Below are 20,803 nucleotides of genomic sequence, written 5' to 3'. Positions count from 1 at the left end.
GCTCTTGGTTACTGATGATTTCAGAGCTCTCCCAGAGTCTCCTGCATCATTCAAACTGTTTTCTACCACCAGCCAGTATTTGTACATAATTTCTAATAGTTCTAAGGCAGGCACTCTGACCTCACTGAGGCAGGTGTTGGGGAAAGTGCTATAGACCAGAGTCCAAGGTCTGCGTCTAGATTTGGGTTCCGGATCTGGGGCCCATCCATCCATTCTCATTGGCTTTCTCTTTTCTGGGGTGGGACCCAGTGGCCTCCAATCTAACCTACACGCGGCGGAGTGTCTGGAAGTCCTCACCCGATCTCCACTCTGCTCCCCCTGCATTGTGGCTGGCTGAGGCCCCACAGACTACTACCAAACCGAGGTTCACGCGGGGCGGAGAGGACAAAACCTCTCCCAACCCCCAAAGGCCGGGGCTTCTCGGCAAAGGGACTGAACCATGGAGCCGCGCGGGCCTCCGCTGCGAGCCTCCCGGCGACGTCAGGGCTACGGGACCGAGTCGGGAGACCAGACCAGGGCGGCCCCACGCCGGCGGGAAGGACCGCGGTGCGCCCCGGGCCCCTCGCCTTCCGTTCCCACCCCGGGGCGCTGGCGGTCAGGGTCCACCCCGGAGGGCGGGCCGGCGGCGCACACCCCGTCCCCACGCAGGGCCCTGTGAGCCTGGAGCTCCTCGCAGATCCCTAGGAGGAGCCGAAAGCCGGGACCTGGCGACTACTCACCCCCACCGCCGCCGGAGGCTGAGAGAGGCAGCGGGGCGGGCACGGAACCGAGGAGGAGGCGCCGCCGCCGACTTCCTCCGTCTGGGCGGCCCCTGCGCCCCGCGAGGGGGCCCCCCCGCCCCCATCTCCCGGCCCCGCCCCGCCTCCCCCCGCCTCTCCCGGCCCCGCCCCGCCCCCCGCCGGGCCCGCCCCGCCTCTCCGGCCCCGCCCTGCGCCTCGCCGCGCGGCCCCTGAGGTTGGGGCTCCTGGAGCCCTGCAAGGCTTGGCAGATCAGCCGATATTCAGAGGAGGCGGTCCTTGCCAAGGGAACCCTATGGGAAGGTTGGCCAATTACTCAGGCGACACAGGGATAATTCGCAGTGTTTCTCGCGTGGAACTGGTTTCAGAACCCCCGGGACTGGTTCTGAAGAAGCCTCAGGGGTGCCCAGTGCCTCGGATGCAAAGATGGAGTCAAAGCCCCTCACCAGACCCCGTGCTCAGATGGCCCCAGTATGACCGTGTGGCCGCCCCAAGCCAGAATCACTTGTGGCCCCAAGAAACAGAAACAAACAGAAAAGTGAATTTCTACAATAGAAAGGATGAGGAAGCAAATAGGACCAAGGAAGTTGCTCTACCGGAACAGAAGAATAGAAACTGAACTTTAAAAAAAAAAAAAAGAAGAGAAAGACTGAAAGGACTATACCCAAAAATCATCACATGGTTACATTAAAATAATAGAAATCACAATCGGTTTTCTAATTTCTACTTAATTTTGTATTTTCCAATTGTGAGAGTGAACCAGTGATCTTTTCTGTCAAAGAAAGGAGCTCCCCACTATCATAGGTTCTGCCATTTTGATTTGACCTTCAGAGTCTCAGGGGGCTGCCATTTTAGGCTCCAGCTTACCCACCCCCTCCTCTGAATTAGCCAATTGCACAATAATGGAATCCAAGCTCTGAGCTCTGACCAATCAAGTCAGAGTAAAGGGCAGGGCAGAGCAGTCAGGGAATAAAATCCCAAGAGACTTACCCTTGGTGTGCTTTGCCCATGATTTTCAGCCTGCAACCTAGCCCTTCTGAAGAAGTAAATCTGTCTTGCCCATGCACTTTTGAGTGTTTGTCTTGTGAAGGAAAAGAGCCACATGCTAACCTGACAAGCTCAGGGGAGGCCTGCATGGCAGTCTTGCAAACTCAGAGACCTAAAATAACCACAAAAGATGGTTTGAAAATTAAATATCTAACTACAAACAGGTTATAATGGGTAGTCATGTCCTAGACCGATATTTCACCTGACAAAAATCAACTAAGATGTTCTTTACTGAGCCCATTTGCCTTCCTGCCTCTAAGATATCATATCTATGAGAGGTCTGGGTAACTTCTGTTTTTCTGGAGCCCCTGGGCACAACCAAATGTGGTGGGCACCAGGACCGATACCTCAAATTCCTTCTTTATCATGTTAATTGTTCATGCACTCACCTAAGTACGAGTCTATCACTTTTTTTTAATATATATTTTATTGTTATTTTACAGAGATGAAGAGAGAGGGATAGAGTTAGAAACATCGATCAGCTGCCTCTTGCACACCCCCTACTGGGGATTTGCCTGCAACCAAGGTACATGCCCTTGACTGGAATCGAACCCTTGAGTCCATAGATCGATGCTCTATCCACTGAGCCAAACCGGTTTTACTTTTTATCCAATCCTAGAGGTTTCCCATTGCTTTGCTTTCTTCCACCTCCTTAATCCATCACCAATGGATTTCATTTAACCCACCTATGTCCCTCCTTTGATTGCAATGTATAAATAGAAATGTAACCTGCCATTCTTTGGAGCATTATCTTAATCCATTGAGGTTCTACTTCCTGGCATATGTCGACAGTTTGGCTCAAATAAACTCACTAAAATTCTTTACAGGTATCAATGGTTTTTTTTCATTAACAGTCTCATTCCTGTGAAACTGTTGACCAGTGTTTCTAACACAATTTTTCTTTTTAAATTACAGTTTACATGCAATATTATATTAGTTTCAGATGTACAACCCTGTGATTACACATTTATGTGACTTATGAAGTGATCACCCCAATAAATCTGGTACCCATCTGATACCATATATAGTTACAAGAGACCTGGCACATGAAAATTCATATACTGGATGGGGGGAAGGAGGGTAGTAGGTTGGGGAGTCCCTCAGTCCAGTCTGGCTCCTCTCACAGTCCTGGAGCCCTCAGGGGCAGGAGGCAACCCGGCAATCAGGGGAAGGCAATGACCCCATCACAACTCTGCTGTTGCCACTGTTGGCAGTACAAGCCTTAACCGGCAATGGTTACCTGAGCCTCAAGCAGCCCTGGGCAGCTGGGCAGCAGATATCTGAGGCTTGCCTGCACCTCAGGCTGGCCCTGGGTGGCTAGGGAACTGAGGGGACTGGGGACTACAGAGGTAGTTGTGTGGAGTAGCCAGATGTGCCTGGGGGCAGGCCCAGGTTTGTCATGTATCTGCTGCCCCAGTGGTGTTGATGGGACTGGGCGCCACCATCTTTTGTGAGAGTGTGACAGTCAATTAGTATATTGCCTCTTTATTAGATAGGATTGCAATATTATTTTTTCTTTTTTTATTGTTTTAAGTATTACATATATCTCCTTTTATTTTCCCCATTGACCTTTCCCCAGTCTCCCCTACCTCCTGTCGCATGCCCTCATGCCACCCCACCAGTGTCTTGTGTCCATTGATTGTGCTTATATGCATGCATACAAGTCCTTCAGTTGATCTCTCTCTCCCCCTCCCCAACACTCCTCAGCCTTCCCTCTGTAATTTGACAGTCTGTTTGATGTTTTACTGCTTCTGTATCTTTTTGTTCATCAGGTCATAATGTTTATTTTCCATAAATGAGTGAGATCATGTGGTATTTTTCTTTCATTGCCTGGCTTATTTCACTTAACATAATGCTCTTCGGGTCCATCCATGTTGCTACAAATGGTAAGAATTTCTTCTTTTTTATAGCAGTGTAGTATTCCATTGTGTAGATGTACCATAGTTTTCTAATCCATTCATCTGCTGATGGGCATTTAGGCTGTCTCCAAATCTTAGCTATGGTGAATTGTGCTGCTATGAACATAGGGGTGCATATATCCTTTCTAATTGGTGTTTCTAGTTTCCTGGGATATATTCCTAGAAGTGGGATTACTGGGTCAAACAGGAGTTCCATTTTTAGTTTTTTGTTTTTTAAAAATATATTTTATTGATTTTTTACAGAGAAGAAAGGAGAGGGATAGAGAGTTAGAAACATCGATGAGAGAGAGACATTGATCAGCTGCCTCCTGCACACCTCCTACTGGGGATGTGCCTGCAACCACGGTATATTCCCTTGACTGGAATCGAACCTGGGACCTTTCAGTCCGCAGGCTGATGCTCTATCCACTGAGCCAAACCAGTCTCGGCTCCATTTTTAGTTTTTTGAAAAAAATCCATACCATTCTCCACAGTGGCTGAACCAGTCTGCATTCCCACCAGCAGTGCACAAGAGTTCCTTTTTTTCTGAATCCTTGCCAGCACTTGTCATTTGTTAGGATGCTTCTTGCAAAGGCAAGATATAGAGTCAGAAAACAGATCAGTGGCTGCCATAGATTGGTAACGGGTGAGACTATGGAGGAACAGCGGGGAATTGTGGGGGTGATAGAATTCACCAATAGTCTGATTGTGCTGGTGGTTACATAACTGTATACTTTTGTCAAAATTATAAGAACTCTCGCAGAACTCATTATTAAAAGGTCAATTTTGCTATGTGTAAAAATTTTAAAAAATGAAATAAATACACAAATAAATAAACAAGAGAAAATAATAAACTTAGTAATGAAAACCATACGCAAACCTAGGGAAGTTTTGACTGAGAGGGTGTTGTAACTATCTGAGCAAAGTCAGAATCTGACAGTTTCACTTTTCTCCTAAGGTTTTTCTTTGTTGCACCTGCTGTCTGCACTGCTCCTCCTGAGAAACCCCATCCCCCTTCCTAAATTTCCTTTATTGCTGCAGAGATAGGCTGGCATTTTCATAAACATCTTTAAGGAGATTCATTTGTTTCTAAAGCCCACTATTATGAGTTGAATTGTGCCCCACCAAAATCCATATGTTAAAGCTCTAAGCCCCAGCCCCTCAGAATGTAACTTTGTTTGGAGATGAGCCTTTAAAGAGGTGGTTAAGATTAAATGAGGTCATTAGGGTGGAGTCATAATCCAATCTGATTGTGGTCCTTATGGGGAGAGGTAATTAGCACACAGACACCCACAGAGGAAGGACCATGTGAGGTCAGCCATCTATAGGAGAAGGCAGCCATCTACAAGCCAAGGAAAGAGGCCTCAGAGGACAACACCTGACAACACTTTCATCTTGGACTTCTGGCCCCCAGAACTTGAAGAAAATCGATTTCCGTTCTTTAAGCCATCAGGGGTGTGGTTCTTTGTTATGACAGCCTTAGTGAACTACTATACCCACCTTTCACTGAGTCACTGGTAGTCAGAGCAGGCTGCGTTCCTTCCCTTTTTATTCCCTGCATTCCTTCCTAGGTACACTTTCCTCTCCTGGTCCTGGGGAGGAGGTCTCACACCTATCTTCTGCTCCAACCTAAGGGGCAAATCTTACTCTTTTTTTTTTTTTTTTTTTTTAAGAAAAATTAAAATATTTTCCTTTTTCTCAGACTTGGGTCCCTTCAGATTCTCTTGATAGGCTGTTTCTGGCTAGGTGTCCACTGACTTTAGGGGAGCAATACTGGGCCTCTCTGAACTCCTGGTATGACCTGACTTTCCAGTTCTGGCCCTGGCCCAGGTCATACTCACACCCAGACCCAGGCTTTCAGAAAAACTGAACCCAGTCCTGGACCCCAAGCCTCAAACACCTGCCCATAGCTGTCAGGAGGGCTTGGTGACAGCTCTGTTTGAAGTCCCTGTTTACACTCTTTTGTGTCCAAGGCTGTGCTTGGAGAGAACTGAGGTTACAAATGCTAAGGTGTTCCTGTGTGAGGACAACTCAGTACTGAAAATTGGTTTAGGAAGAGGAACCAAGTAACACCTGCTCCATTGTAGACGGAGAGAGACAGACATCTCAGGAATCATCAAAGGTTGGCTCCCCTTTCCCCAACCCAACCTGAATTTAATTAAGGCTGAAAGGTCTGCAGCTGAGGACATAGTAACTATGTGAGAAATGCTCACCTGTCTGAATTCAAATAACAGACTTGGAGACAAGTATGGTGCCTCCCCCCCAACCCCCACCCGCCCCAGGCATATGCCCTCACTGGGAATGGAACCAGTGACCTCTTGGTTCCTGGGTCAACGCTCAATCACTGAGCCACACCTGGCTGGGCTGAAAGTTTTTTTTAAGTCATTTATTTATGCTTTAGAGCAGAGGTTCCCAAACTTGTTTGTGCCGTAGACCCCTTGCCATGTTTTTCGGTTTTGGGTAGACCCCCTACTTACCTGATATTGATTTTTTTGTAAATTTCTAACTGTAGTGAAGTTTAGTGTTAAAATTTAATAAAAAATAATGTACCTACTTTTCTCCGGCATTCTCAAACAAAATAACACTGATTCACTATAATTTGTATGATAAACTACCAGTTTATATTTTTTTAAATATTTTCTCAGCACTTTCCTATTCAAGATTCAGGAAACGAATTAACATATTTTTCTCACATTCATATTTATAGAGTGACGAATTGAACAAGTCGGTGCAAGTTTGCGAAGCTTTGAGACAAAAATTGGCAAGAATGTTTACTGCGCGTATGCTTGTAACAAGATGATACTGGTATATCATTATGTGCAGGTTTTTATCCTACAACTTACACAATTTTATAAACATATAATAAATTTTTTACTTCATAGGTACTTTTATAAATAATATATTTTTATTTAAAAATTTATATGTTTTTATATTATAAGATAATATGATGTAAGTAAATAGGTACTATCAGTGTATGTTGAGATCCACTATCGTGGACCCCCATTTTCATTTTATGGACCCCCAAATTTTTTTTTCGCTGACGTAGACCCCTTGCAGGTTGTCATAGACCCCTGGGGGTCGATATAGACCACTTTGGGAATCACTGCTTTAGAGTAAAAAAAAATTAATGTTTACTGTTGTTCTTAAAAAAAAATCTCAAGTGCAGTGGACTGGATAAATGATGCTCCTTAGTTTTGATTTTGTTTTTTGTTTTTTGGTTTTTTTAATAAGGAAACCAAAGTTTTATATATATATTTTATTGATTTTGTACAGAGAGGAAGGGAGAGAGATAGAGAGTTAGAAACATCGATGAGAGAGAGTCATCAATCAGCTGCCTCTTGCACACCCCCTACTGGGGATATGCCCGCAACCAAGGTACATGCTCTTTTTTTTTTTTTTTAATTAATTAATTTATTTTTTTATAAATATATATTTTATTGATTTTTTACAGAGAGGAAGAGAGAGTGATAGAGAGTTAGAAACATAGATCAGCTGCCTCCTGCACACCCCCTACCGGGGTTGTGCCCTTGACCGGAATCGAACCCGGGACCTTTCAGTCCCCAAGCCAACGCTCTATCCATTGAGCCAAACCGGTTTCGGCGATGCTCCTTAGTTCTTAACAAGTTATCATCATGGGTTCCTCCTTATGTTGTTATTTTTTTCTCTTTTATTCCATTTTCCAGTCCCTTCTCCCTCTCAGAGGCAACCACATTTGTTTGTATAAAGTCTTACAAAAAAGTAAGTACCCTATTGTTTTGTGTTTATTATGCAAATCTCACTTGGTGTTTTCTGCACTCAGTGCTGTTTGTATGTTTTCCTCCATGTGGCTGTGTGGATTATTCTGACTACTGAAGAGTCCTCCACTGTGGGCATTTCCCACATTTTACCCATCTGCTCCCCCAAATATGAGCTTCCAGATTGCCTCCAACTTGCTCCCTTGATAAATAACACAACTGAAACATGGACCCTTGGAGCCTGAATGAGCATTTTTAGAATAGAATTGCTGGTCTTTAGGCAGGCATGTGGGTAGACTGACAAGCACTTCCAGCTGTCCTTCCAGTGGTAGCTTTTTCCTACAACCCCACCACAGGACCTCTGCTTCTCTTTTCCTCCATCCTCACCCTTTGGCATGATCTAGGTTCCTAATTTTTGTAGTGTAATGAAAATGATCTCTCAATGTTATTTTGTTTTTGTGTTTCCATGATAAGCAGCGAGTTTGAGCATCCTTGTTTGGGATCAGATGGAAGTGTTAATCTGTATCTTCCAGTGAGCAAATACTAAAACAGGAGAGCAAGAAGTATTTTGGAAGGAGATAATGTCTGTGAAAGATAAGAGCAGAAAAAGCAAGATTAAACAGAGAAAGCCTGCAGGTCTCCATGCAAGTCAGAGTCTGTAAAAGGAAAAGGGGAAGTGGAGTGGATCAGATAATGAAGCAGATCTGATAAGGCCACACCCATGCTAATGGGGCTCTCCATAGAAAAGAATGTCTGTGGAGGAGAAGTAGACAGCTCAGTGCCCCCCCCCTCCCCCCCCCCCCCCCCCCCCCGATGCCCTTCATTGCCTGACTTTTGGGCATTTAGAGGGCAGAAAGAGCATGTGGAGTGCAGGAGTCTAGGGCAGATAGGATCGTCTCTAGCATAGCAGTTAAGAGCTCAGCCTTTGTGCCCAGACAGTATGGCTCATGGTTAAGCATCGACCTATGAACCAAGAGTTCATGGCTCTATTCCTGGTCAGGGCACATGCCTGGGTTGTGAGCTCAATCTCTAGTGAGGGGCATGCAAGAGGCAGCTGATCAAAGTTTTGGAACATAAAGAGGCAGAAGACACTCCTCCGCAGAAGCAAGTAGACAAGAGAATCCAGAAAGTTGAAGATAGTGTAAGAAACCTCTGGGACAACTTCAAGTGAACCAACATCAGAATTATGGGGGTCCCAGAAGATGACAGAGAGAAAGATACTGAAAACATATTGAAAGAAATAGTGACAGAAAACTTCCCTCACCTGGTGAAAGTAATAGACTTACAAGTCCAGGAAGCACACAGAACCCAAAACAAAAGGAGTCTAAAGAGGACCACACAAAGACACATCATAATTAAAATTCCAAGAGCAAAAGACAAAGGGAGAATATTAAAAGCAGCAAGAGCAAAGCAGGTAGTTACCTATAAAGGAGCACCCATACGATTGTCAGCTGATTTCTCAACAGAAACCATGCAGGCCAGACAGGAATGGCAAGAAATATTCAAGGTGATGAATAACAAGTACCTACAGCCAAAAATACTCTACCCAGTGAAGCTATCACTCAGAATCGAAGGCCAGATAAAGAGCTTCACTAAAAAAAAAAAGCTAAAGGAGTTCATCACCGCCAAACAAGAATTATATGAATTGCTGAAGGGGGTTCCTTAGGAAGAGGAAGAAAATAAAGATAAAAATTATGAACAACAAATACGTAACTATCAACAAGTGAATCTAAAAACCAAGGGAATTAAAAAACCTGATGAACAATATTAACTGTTGAATATAATAGAATCAGAGGTATGGAAGGGGAGTGGACTGATAATTCTCAGGGAAAAGAGGAGGGGAGGGTGCAGGAAGAGACTGAACATAAACTGTGCACCTATGGATGAGGACAATGGGGGGTTGGGAAAGGGCAGAGGGTGGGGTGGGAACCTGGTCGAGGGGAGCAATGGAGGGGGAAAAAATGAGGAACATTTGCAATAATATGAACAATAAAGATTTATTTAAAAAGAAAAGAAAAGAATTCTGCCTTTGCCATTTGTTTTCTGTTTCTTATCCTGGGCATGAAACATGATTGATCTGAGGCTCAGTTTTCTCTTCAGTAAAATGTGTGTAATAATGTCTTCAAATATAGTGACTGGCACAAAGTATGTTCTTTAATATTGCGTACTTAGTGAATAGGAAGGAACAGTATGTGTTAGGCATGAAGTCAGAATTCCCAAGACAAGTTCTCAGGAGCACATGCAACCTGTTGTGTCATTCCTGGGATTGCAACCAAAGAAGAGGCTGGTGGCTGCCCCAGGAAAGCTGGATATTAAATGCTCACCCTGTCCTGAGGCTCCAAAGCAAGTTTCTTGAGTTCCTATTTCCTTTCCTCTATTAATACATAATAGTCCCTCCTTTGGAAGAATGGCTGTTTGAAACTGCTGTTTGAACTACTGGGTTATTCTTAGTCTCTTATTCTGTAGGTCAACTCTGTTATTTTTAAACTGTAAAATAGCTTTGTTTTTAGGTTGAATAGTAGAAAAGATAAACTTGATTATCTGGCCTTCCAAACTAGCCATCTAACTGATATACTGATATTGATGCCAGGTGACTGTATAGATATGATACTCAAGGTTACAGGTGTTTGTTAGATATGATATGTACTCAAGGTTGCAAATTGTCTATAAAAATAACTTACACAAGCCAAAACCGGTTTGGCTCAGTGGATAAGAACTTCGATCTGTGGACTGAAAGGTCCCAGGTTCGATTCCAGTCAAGTGCATGTACATTGGAGAGGAGAGGATCCAAGATGGCTGCTCAGGTAGACCCCTAACCGCAGCAGCACACAACAATTTCAATGGAATACAACTAAAATGTAGAGTGGACATTGCCCAGAGCTACAGGTAGTCAACTGACTGAAAATTCTACAACAAGAAGGAAAGAGAAAACCAGAAGGAAAATCAGAGGAGCTGAAAAATCCTAAGGTACGGAGACATGCTGCACGCCCGCACGCACACGCGCTCGGAGAGGTCGCAGCTGGAGAGGAGAAGGCTGGGTGCCTGCCCGGCGTTCCCTAGCAGGAAGGAAATAAAAACCCCGGCCTGGGCTGAACCCCAGAACTGGCAGCGCTGAGCCCCATTTATGGGCCAGACCCTGGGGACCCAGGCTCGGGCAGGGGGAGATGGGGCTGTGAGGCGGAATCCCAGGGGAGCGGCGAAAAGTGGAGCCCCCAGAGTCGCGCACACTGCGCGCAGAGGACAGAATGTTGACTCTGATGCTGTATTGCCCTGACGGGAAGAAACAAAACCTCCGGCGGTGCTGAGCCCCAGTCCCGACTGCTCTGAACCCCAGTTCTAGGCCAATCCCTGGGGACCCAAGCTCAAGCAGAGGGAGACGGGGCTGTGAGGTGGAGTCCTGGGGGAGCGGCGAAAAGCGAGTCCCCGGAGTAGCGCACATTGCGGGCAAAGGACAGTTTGTTGACTCTGATGCTAGACTCCCCTAGAGGGAAGGAGAAAAAAAGCTCCAGACTGGAGGAACATGATGAGGAGCAGGAGCCCCTGCCGGACACCGGCCAGCAGGGCGCCAGCAAGGAACCGGGCGATGGGGCCCCCTGGGGGGGGGTGCCCCTGGGCCTTTGACCGCTGAGCGCGGGCCACGGAGCTGAGGCCGGGGGCTGCTTCCTGGGTGGCGCCGACCCCGGCAACAGGATGAAGCAGCACAGGAGCCCGAGGAGAACAAAGGGGTGCCACAGGCCAACCTGCTGAGCTTCCAGGACAAGGAGGAAGGAACTGAAGAAGTTTTCAATGTGAAGAAATCAAGTGAGAGCAAAAGATAGTAAAATTACTTAAGAAAGAATACAAAGAAGATCTTGAAAAATCAAAGACTAAGTCAGAACTCAACTCAGCAGCCAACATTGCAACATAAATGCGTTTTTTTTAAAAAAAAGGACAGAATGTTGGAACGGCGGCAGCTAGGCCTAGAGTGGCCAGGCACAAAGCAGTGGTAGCCGGGCCCGGAGCAGCAACAGCCAGGCCCCAGAGCAGCAGCAGACAGAACCAGAGCAGCAGCAGCCAGGCCTGGAGCAGCCAGACCTGGGGCAATGGCAGCCAGGCCTGAGGCGGAGGCGGCCAAGCCCAGGGTGGCCAGTCCAGGAACACCCAGGCCCGGAGTGGCCGGGCCCGGAGAAGCCTGGCCCAGAGCAGCCGGGTTGGGAGCAGTCAGATCCAGAACATCAGCAGCCAAGCCCGGAGCATCCAGGCCAGGAGCTTCCAGGCTCGGGGCGGCCGGGCCCGGGGCAGCCGGGCCCAGAGCAGCCGGGTTGGGAGCAGCCAGGCACAGAGCAGCAGCAACCATGCTTGGAGCAGCCAGGTCGGGAGCGGCCGGGCCCGGAGCAGCCGGGCCCAGAGCAGCTGGGTCGGGTGCGGCCAGGCCCGGAGCAGCAGCTGCCGGGCTGGGAGCAGCCAGGTTGGGAGTGGCAGTGGCCAGACCTGGAGCAGCCGGTTGTGGAACAGACCACAGCAACAGAGGCCAGGCCCGGAGCAGCCAGGCCTGGAACAGCTCGCTCCTCGCCTGCCTCTGCCCCAAAGCTGCCTCTCAGACATGGCTGGAAACTTTTGAGGGAACTTGAGGGTCTGCTGAATCAAATGAGGAAGGCTTAGATCTGGATGTGTTGAGTTAGCATAGTGCTGGGGTGTTGATCTGTGAATGCCTGGTGTGGGGCCTGGATGAGGTTGGTTGATCTATTTGGAAATGTCTTTTGTGTGAAGTGTATCCTTGGGCATGTGGAGGTATTATTGATTTGAGAAAATGCTAAGTAACTGATTTAGTATCTGAAAAATTTAAAGTTCTGAAAGTTTAAGGTCTCTTGCCAAAAAGAGGTTTTTAAGCTAACACCTTAATTTTAATGGAGAAAGGGAATGGCAAGCCCTTCCCACCCAGAACAGGTAATCCAATTCCAACCAGCAGCTATGTTTAAACAATGTGTCCATTTACACTTGAATGGCTACACCTTTTGATAGCCTAAGGGCAAGTTTACATGTTAACAAGTTTGCTCTCAATTCCCAGGGCAGAAAAAAAAAAAAAAAACCAAGGTTTAAAATTATTAGATTTTAAAATTTATTCTTAGAAGTGTTAAAGTTTATTAATTAAAAAACAACAACAACAACAACAAAAGGAGATTGAAAAACCTGATGAACAATAATAGCGGTTCATTGTAGTAGTAGAGTCGGCGATATGGGAGGGGAGTGGACTGACTGTTCTAGGGGAAAGGGAGGGAGGAAGAGACTGAACATAAACTGTGCACCTATGGATGAGGACATTGGGGGATGGGAGGGGGGCAGAGGGTGGGGTGGGAGCCTGGTGGAGGGGGGAAGAAATGAGGAACCTTTGTAATAATATGAACAATAAAGATTGATATATATAAAAAAAAAAAGTGCATGTACATTGGTTGAGGGCACATCCCCGATAGGGGGTGTGCAAGAGGCAGCTGGTCGATGTCTCTCTCTCATCAACGTTTCTAGCTCTCTATCCCTCTTCCTTCCTCTCTGTAGAAAAATCAATAAAAATATATTAAAAAAAATAAAAATAAAAATAAACTAGTAAAAAAAAACTTACACAAGGACCCAAAAAAATATAAAAAGAGAATGCTTACTCCTTTAGGTGTTCAGAATTTGACAGAGGTAATCTGCTCTGAACCTGCTCGAATTAAAGATGACTTCTAACTAATTTGGCTGATTAAGGTGTCTTGTCCAGCTCGCTGATTTGTAATACAACACTATAAAAGAAAATAATAATGCTTCAAAGTTGTATATGAATAAATGAAATATATAAAGGTCATTGGCACAGTGTCTGGCACATGGTAAGTTCTCAGTAAGCAGGAGCTGCTGTTATCATTACTCAGTAGTCCCTTCAGAGGTTTCCAAGTCTTGTGTGGTGTGAGAGTGATTGAGAGTCAGAGACCAGGGTGCAGAAAGGTGGTTCAGGAAGTAGGAGCTCAATAGCTGGGGTTTTCAAGGGGCATGAAAGAGAGAAAGGGGAAGAGAGAGAGGCTGCCTACTTGCTCCCCCATTTCCTTCCTCTGGTTGTCACCTCCTGAGTGGCCTTCCTCATTTGCCTCTTGGTTGCTTCCACCCCACACACCTGAACTTGATAATGAACTTATTCTGCAGGCATCTCTCATTTTCCAGCAGGGTCAGTGTCCAGCATTGCCTCTAAGCTTTCTATAGTGTAGGGGGCCCCCTGGAAAATACCTGGACATTCTTTAGATTGTTGTTGACTGAGCCTAGGATATTGACAGAATCGTGTCAGTTACCTTCCTGCCCTGGAAGTGCAGAGAGGGTCTTAGTTCCTGGCTTGTGTTTGTCAGGCAGGAAGGAGTGGATGGGACCTGGCCTCTCCCAGGCTCCTTGTTTTTCCTGTGAAAACCCCCCTTTGTGTATTGGAGAATAGTGTGCTGTGTGGCTCAGGGGTTGTCAGTCTCTCCAGCAGAGGAGGTCTGCGACCCACCTGGGGCACAGCTTAAACCTATTTCTGCATCGACTCTCTTCATTTCTTTATTTTTCAATCCCTAGCTGCCTCTGCGAAGAACCAATTTCATCTCTCTTTCCGTGCTGGCCACGGAGAAGGGAGATCCCCGGCCGTGTCAGGCCCCCGCACTATAGACCTTAGATGCTCCTGGGAAACTGAAGGGATGAAGAAGGAAGGGCAGCAGGGCCAGTTTCCCTGGGTTTTGTCAGCTGAGCTCTGAGAGGTCAGGGCTGTGGCTGCCTTGATCACAATTGGTTTTGGTGCCTGGCACATTGTTAAGTTTGTGTTTAATAAGTCAGTCATTTCTTGGCCTTGCTTTGGTGGGCATCTTGTCCCCTCAAATAGCAGGAGGGACGGCCTCTAACTTCCCCCAGAGACAAATGAGATGGGGTGGAGGCTCTGGATAGCAAATGGCCTTACACTCTACCTTCTGGTGCCCATGTCCCAAAAGCACCCTGCTCCAACTTCTTTAGATGTATCAGTCTTAGGGTTAGAATTTCCAGAAACCCACAAATGCCACTTCTTTCTCTCTTCCCAATGCTTACAAAAGCTGACAGCTGTAATGTCCCCAGCTGATTCCTAATTTGTGGAGTCAAGGTTTCTTCCATTCCGTGGCCATCCTTATCTCAGGGATAAAAAGTGACAACATGCCGAAACCGGTTTGGCTCAGTGATAGAGCGTCGGTCTGCAGACTGAAAGGTCCCAGGTTCGATTCTGGTCAAACCCGATTCTGGTCAAACATGATTCTGGTCATGTACATTGGTTGCGGGCACATCCCCAGTAGGGGGTGTGCAAGAGGCAGCTGGTCGATGTTTCTCTCTCATCGACGTTTCTAGCTCTCTATTTCTCTTTCCCTTTCTCTCTGCAAAAAAATCAATAAAATATATTAAAAAACAAAGCAAAACAAAAAAAAAACTGACAACAAATTCCTGCTGAAGACCTGGGGTAGTGAAAAAGAGGTGAAAGGTAACATCTTGTGGGAGAGAAATGTGTAGCCCAGGCACTGCACAGAATATGATGTACGTAGTCAGTTCTCCACAACTGCGCACTTTGTGACAGGAGAGGAGCTGGAGGGTTGCAGGCTTACCAAGGCTCTCTAAACAATAGTCTAACAGAGGACTGAAGAGCATGGTCTTCAGGACCCTGCAACACCCTCGTGAGTAAGCACTTAAAGCTTTTTCTCTATGCCCCACATGGACTCTGCCCTAGGATCCAAGAGAAGGGTCAGGCCAGGGGCTTCCCATCTCTGAGGAATTCTGAGCTGACACTAGAATAAACAGTGGGATTAAGGGGCCACAGTCAGAGAGTCCAGTCTGGTAGGCCCAGGAAGGACTGATGGAAAGTGTTTGGAGGCAGAGGAAAATGGCCCGTATGGAGGGAAGATTCCACTGTACCCATAAATGTGTATTCAGGGGCTAGGAGCCACAGACGAGATGTCTGGAAAGGAAAGGGTCCAGGCTTAGGTGGGTGGTAGACCAGCGGCCCCCCCCCCCCCCCCGCCCAATCCCTTTCAGAGTACTCCAAGACAGAATCTAGACTCTGGACCTTGAAGGACAGATGGATTTGGGAGGCAGAAGAGTATAGACAGAGGAAAAGAGAGCAAGTCCTGCTGAAGGAGAGGGGAAGATAGATACATCCAGGACCAGGGCCTGTGGGGCTAAGCTGCATTAACATCCTCCACCCCATGCCCATTCCCATTAGAGTTGCCTTAGGTGAGCAGTCAGAGCTGAAGCCTGTCTGGAGCTCTACCACCCTGTCCAGTGCACACTGGTGGGTGACAACCTGTGGGCAGCTGTGAGAGGCAGACCGAGCTATGACTCAGTGCATTTGCCAGCTAAACCACCAATCAGACGTTCCCATGTCACCTTAAGCCATCTTTCCCTCTGGACCTTTCTATTCAGGTCAATAAACAATAGCTGCTAGTGAGGATTTGCCCAGGGAATCAAAAAAGTGACTCCAGGCTGGCTCCCAAGACTTGAGGGCTAGAGATCTCCAGAAAAAAAAGAAAAGAAAAAAAGAAAAAAGAAAGATGAGAATTTCCTGTGGGAGGTAGGTGGACTCTGCCAAAGAGTTGGGTCCCTGCCCTGGCTGGTTTGACTCAGTGGCTAGAATACAAAGCTGTGGACTGAAGGGTCCCAGGTTTGATTTCAGTTGAAGGCATGTACCTCAGTTGCAGACTTGATTCCTGGCCCTAGTCAGGGTACATGCAGGAGGCAACCAATTGATGTGTCTCGCTCATATCCATGTTTCTCTCTCTCTCTCTCTCTCTCTCTCTCTCTCTCTCTCTCTCTCTCTCTCTCTCTCTCTCTTTCTCTCTTCCTTCTTTTCACTCTCTCTGAAAATCAATAGAAAGATATCCTCCGGTGAGGATTAACAACAACAACAAAGAGCTGGGTCCCCCAGCATTTACTGATCCTCCAGGGCTGGCCAGGTTGTAGGGTCTCCAAGCTTTCCTTCATCTTATTTTTGCTTTTCAGGAAACCAGCTCTTTGGAGTTGGCTGTCACACTACACCAAGAGAAGGGTGTGGGGACAAGACATGCATGGGGCAAGGGTCTGGCCATAACTGTTTTTTACATGGTGATTTATTAGAGGGAGGGATATTGAGAAAGAGAGGGCAAATGGGTATGCTCAGATGGAGGATGCCATGTGGCAGAATGAGTGCCACATATAAGACTTGGTGTTCCTTGAGGGAAGGAACTATGACTGTCCTTACTGTAGCCTATGTTGGATTTCCCACCAACCCTGTGGATTTCTTTCCTACAAATGTAGCACTGAGCTTTGAGTGTCATCACTAATTTCCTGGAAACCAGATTTGAGCAGCTCCTGCTCCTCCAAAGACATTGCATATCTGTGGCACTGTGGGTAGCATGTCTTATCAGCCACCAAAGGACAGGCACAGTGCCCACAGACTCAGCACACAACCCATCTGACCTCTTTTCAGCCCTACACCCACTTCATAGGGCAGAGAGTGGATATTATTTTCCCATTTCAAGGATCATCCAGCCAGATAGTGACAAAGTTGGGGCTAGATGCCAGATAATATTTGTGACCCAGTTTAAATGGCTAATAACCTCCAATAAAGAATTTTCTCCTGGGTGGAGGCAGGAGAGAAGGGTGTAGGACTTGGGATCATCTTTAGAGGAGCATAAGGACAAAAGAAAGGTGCTGAGATCACCCTATTGGCTTAGAGAATAAGAAGGTAAATGTTTGAAACTGGACTTACACAAATCTCATGGGACCAAACACACCCATAGGACTGCTAAGAAGGTGCTGGGAGGTGAAGACCATCTCCAATACTACACAGCAGTACTGGCTGAACTCACTGCTCAGCTCTCAAAGTCATAGGAACCTGAAGAACCAGACGCACCTGTGTTCCTCAGTTGCCAGGTCCAGGGGGATAGTTCTCCACCTCAGCTGAAGGGAGGCTTGCCAGCATCTGTCTCAATCACTAGCCTGCTGGGCAGGGTGGGCAGCTTTTCCCAGCTCCCACTGTCATAGCCAGTCCCAGAAAGTAATTGTCTCTTAGTTCTCCCCCTAGGTCCTTGGAGCATTTCTCTCTAGGGAGGAGGAAGTATGGGGTTTGGGATGAAGAGGAATGGGGGTGGACATTATTCTGTTGCTTCACTTGCTTTAAGCATGAATTTCTTTTTAAAAAAATAGATTTTAGAGAGAGGGAGTGAAAGAAACATTGATATGAAAAATATTGATTGGCTGCCTCCCAACATCAGGGATTGAACCTGTCACCATTTGGTGAATGGAAGGATGCTCCAACAGAGGCACACTGGTCAGGACTAATCATGTTCTTCACCAGCTTTCTACTTATTTATTTATTTTTATTAAATTATTATCTGTGTACATATCTTACCATTGCCCGCCCCCCATATATACCCTCCCTCCCCAGAGTTTTGTGTCCATTGGTTGTACTTATATGCATGTATACAAGTCCTTCAGTTGATCTCTTATCTCCCCCAGATCTTCCTCCCCTCCCCGCTGTAATTTGACAGTCTGCTTGTTGCTTTACTGTCTCTATATCTATCTTTTGGTTCGTCAGATTATAATGTTCTTTATTATCCATAAATAAGTGAGGTCATGTGGTGTTTCTCTTTCATTGACTGGCTTATTTTACTCAGAATGATGTTCTCCAATTCCATCCAGGTTGCTGCAAATGATGAGAATTCCTTCTTTTCTATGGCAGCATAGTATTCCATTGTGTAGATGTACCATCGTTTTTTGATCCAATCATCTGCTGACGGGCACCTAGGCTGTTTCCAAATCCTAGCTATTGTTGATTGTGCTGCTATGAACATAGGGGTGCATATATCCTTTCTGATTGGTGTTTCTAGCTTCTTGGGATATAATCCTAGGAGTGGGATTACTGGGTCAAATGGGAGTTCCATTTTCAGTTTTTTGAGGAAACTCCATACTGTTTTCCCAGCCTTCAACTCTTGAGCCTGATGGGAGTAGGCAGTACACTCTCCCCAAGCTGGATGCACAAGGTGGGCAGGCTGCTGGGATGCTCCCAGACTGAAGAGACCAACTCTCCCATTCTGTCACCCAGGCTCTGGCGGGCTGGACTCTATTTAGTGTCACCTGATAACTCCTGCTCATTGAGTACTTGGAGCATCTACCTCTGATCTTATGTTGGAGGTGGGTGAAGAGCTTAATCTTAAATCAAGTGGACATGCTGGTGGAGAGGGTCTGTCCTCTGCCTGGGAAGAAAGCTTGGGAAAGAAGATGATTTTTCTGCCTGACATTTTCCAGGCAAGATATATACATGCACACCTCATTTTATTGTGCTTTGCTTTATTGTGCCTCACAGGTGTAGCATGTATTTTTTTGTTTAAACATATTTTTATTGATTTCATAGAGGAAAGGAGATGGAGAGATAGAAATATCAATAATGAGAGAGAGCCTGTGGCTTAGTGGTTGAGTGTTGACCTATGAACCAGGAGGTCAGGTTCGATTCCCAGTCAGAGCACATGCCTGGATTGTGGGCTTGATCCCCAGTGTGGGTGTGCAGAAGACAACCAATCAATGATTCTCTCTTGTCATTTATGTCTCTATGTCTCTCTCCCTCTCTGAAATAAATAAAAAATTTTTAAAAAGATTAGAGAGAATCATGTGCCCTGACCGGGAATCAAATCATGACCTCCTGGTTCATAGGTCAAGGTTCAACCACTGAGCCACATGGGCTGGTCCAGGTGTAGCATATTTTACAAATTGAAAGCAAGACCAGCAAAAAGATTACCACTTGCTTTATTGTGATACTGGCTTTATTACTTATTACAGTAGTCTGGAACCAAACCTTCAACTATCTCCAAGTTCTGCATGTATAATGTTAAGGGAAAGAGAGGAATGAGAATCTTACTACCCAGCAGTGGCCCTCTTCCAACCCAAACAAACCAACAAAGGAGATAATGAGTGGGAGAGGAGAAGTGGAGGGAACATGGCTCTCACTCCCTATTCCAGGAACATGCCCTGCTGGGGATCAACTGGGTGGTCCCATCACTGGCCTGGATGGGCAGGTGGTCCTGGTGCTGGTGCCTCAAGGAGGGAAGGCCCCTTTCAGCTCTCAATTTAAGGGCACATCCCAGCACTGCTGAGGGTGTGAATTTGCTTATTGAGAGGACAAATTATCCTCTTCCACACAGAAGAAAAAAATAATACTAACTTTATTTTGATTGTTGGCCATATGAGTGGGAACAGCTGGAGTGTAACTGTTATGCACCCCATCACATACAACTGAAGAAGGTACTTTCTATTTGGCTTCCTTTTTGTTTTGCTCCAATGACTCAAAATCATGAAGAATCGGCAGTGCTTTCCACATATACAGACATAAACTTATTTACATGTAACTACTGCCTAGTCAGCACAAAGGGGCATTCCCCTTTACCAGAAAATTTGTCCTTTCTCGATGCTTCTAAGTATCTTCCCATAGAACTTGGAAGGCCCCTGGGGCTGCTTTCACATTTGTCAGGAACAGAGGCTGAGGCTTTTCCGAGCTGATTCCTTTGGAGAAACACCTGGGACCACCAATCCTCAGGAGCTGAGGCTCTGGGCTCCTTCTCTAGGCAGCAGATGAAGCAGCAGGGAAGACAGGCATATCCTTGAACTGAGAGCTCATCTATTTCCAGGAAGGCAACATGTGCCCATGCAGACCCAGTACTTCCCATCCTCAGGCACACACCCAGCAGCAGCCCATCTGAATGTTCTGGGAGTATTGCCTGTCTATAGCAATCCATTTCTAGTAAGTTAAGTTCCTAAAACAGATCAGCCCAGCATTTAAAATAATTAAAAATAATGCCTAACTCTGTTGACTCACCAGATCTGAGATGATTTGGGGCAGCTGGGAGCCAGCCCCTAGAGATCCATCCCCTTAGCCCTCCTCAGGTTTCTTACCCTTCCTCAAGGTGAACCTTAGTTACCTTCAGAAAAATGTCTGTGCCCTGGTTCAAGAATCTGAAACCTTAATGCACTGACCTCCCCCAATGCTATGGGCTGGTTACCAGGTGAGACAGGGAGAGAGGCATTGACCAACTATGTGTCTAAGGCTATGTCTGCAGTTGGGAAGAGACAGGGACAAGTTTCATGTCTCACACCCCTACTGCCCTCTCACGTGTGGATAGACACCAGCAATCTTGCCCTCATTTCTGTGTGAGTCGGCACTATGTGGGCCTCTTCTCATGGGTCTGGGCTATCTGCCTACCCTAGAGAACAGTCAATACAGCTGTAGCCTTCCAGGTCCAGGCTGTTAAAGGTGGCAGAAAATTCCTCAAAATGGATCTTGCCTATCTCTGGGGCCTGGGCCACCACCACAGTTGCCCCACTTGTGGCCAAAGGCTGCAATCCAGCCTACTTTAGAACTAAAAAGAAGCAC

The 20,803-nt window shown here is 46.4% G+C and overlaps 1 protein-coding gene across 10 annotated transcripts in view; it reads right to left on the bottom strand.

The window, feature by feature from the left end:
- BID (BH3 interacting domain death agonist) overlaps positions 1-864 on the bottom strand; it is a 76,889-nt gene extending 76,025 nt beyond the window's left edge. For 2 of the 10 annotated variants that reach the window (XM_084878628.1, XM_084878620.1), the window contains exon 1: positions 720-820. Coding sequence is in view for 1 of the 10 variants with exons in the window: in XM_084878630.1 (XP_084734756.1) it covers positions 720-844 (125 nt within the window). In the remaining 9 variants the exon portion in view is untranslated. Of the gene's footprint in view, positions 1-719 lie in introns of all 10 variants that reach the window. The other 8 variants (XM_084878624.1, XM_084878619.1, XM_084878630.1 and 5 more) reach the window with 7 other exon arrangements.
- Positions 865-20,803: the final 19,939 nt, after the last annotated feature.

This window comes from Pipistrellus hanaki (genome assembly GCF_964339955.1).
Source record: "Pipistrellus hanaki genome assembly, chromosome: 3".
Classification (NCBI taxonomy): domain Eukaryota; kingdom Metazoa; phylum Chordata; class Mammalia; order Chiroptera; family Vespertilionidae; genus Pipistrellus; species Pipistrellus hanaki.
This window is presented reverse-complemented; position numbering and strand designations above follow the sequence as displayed.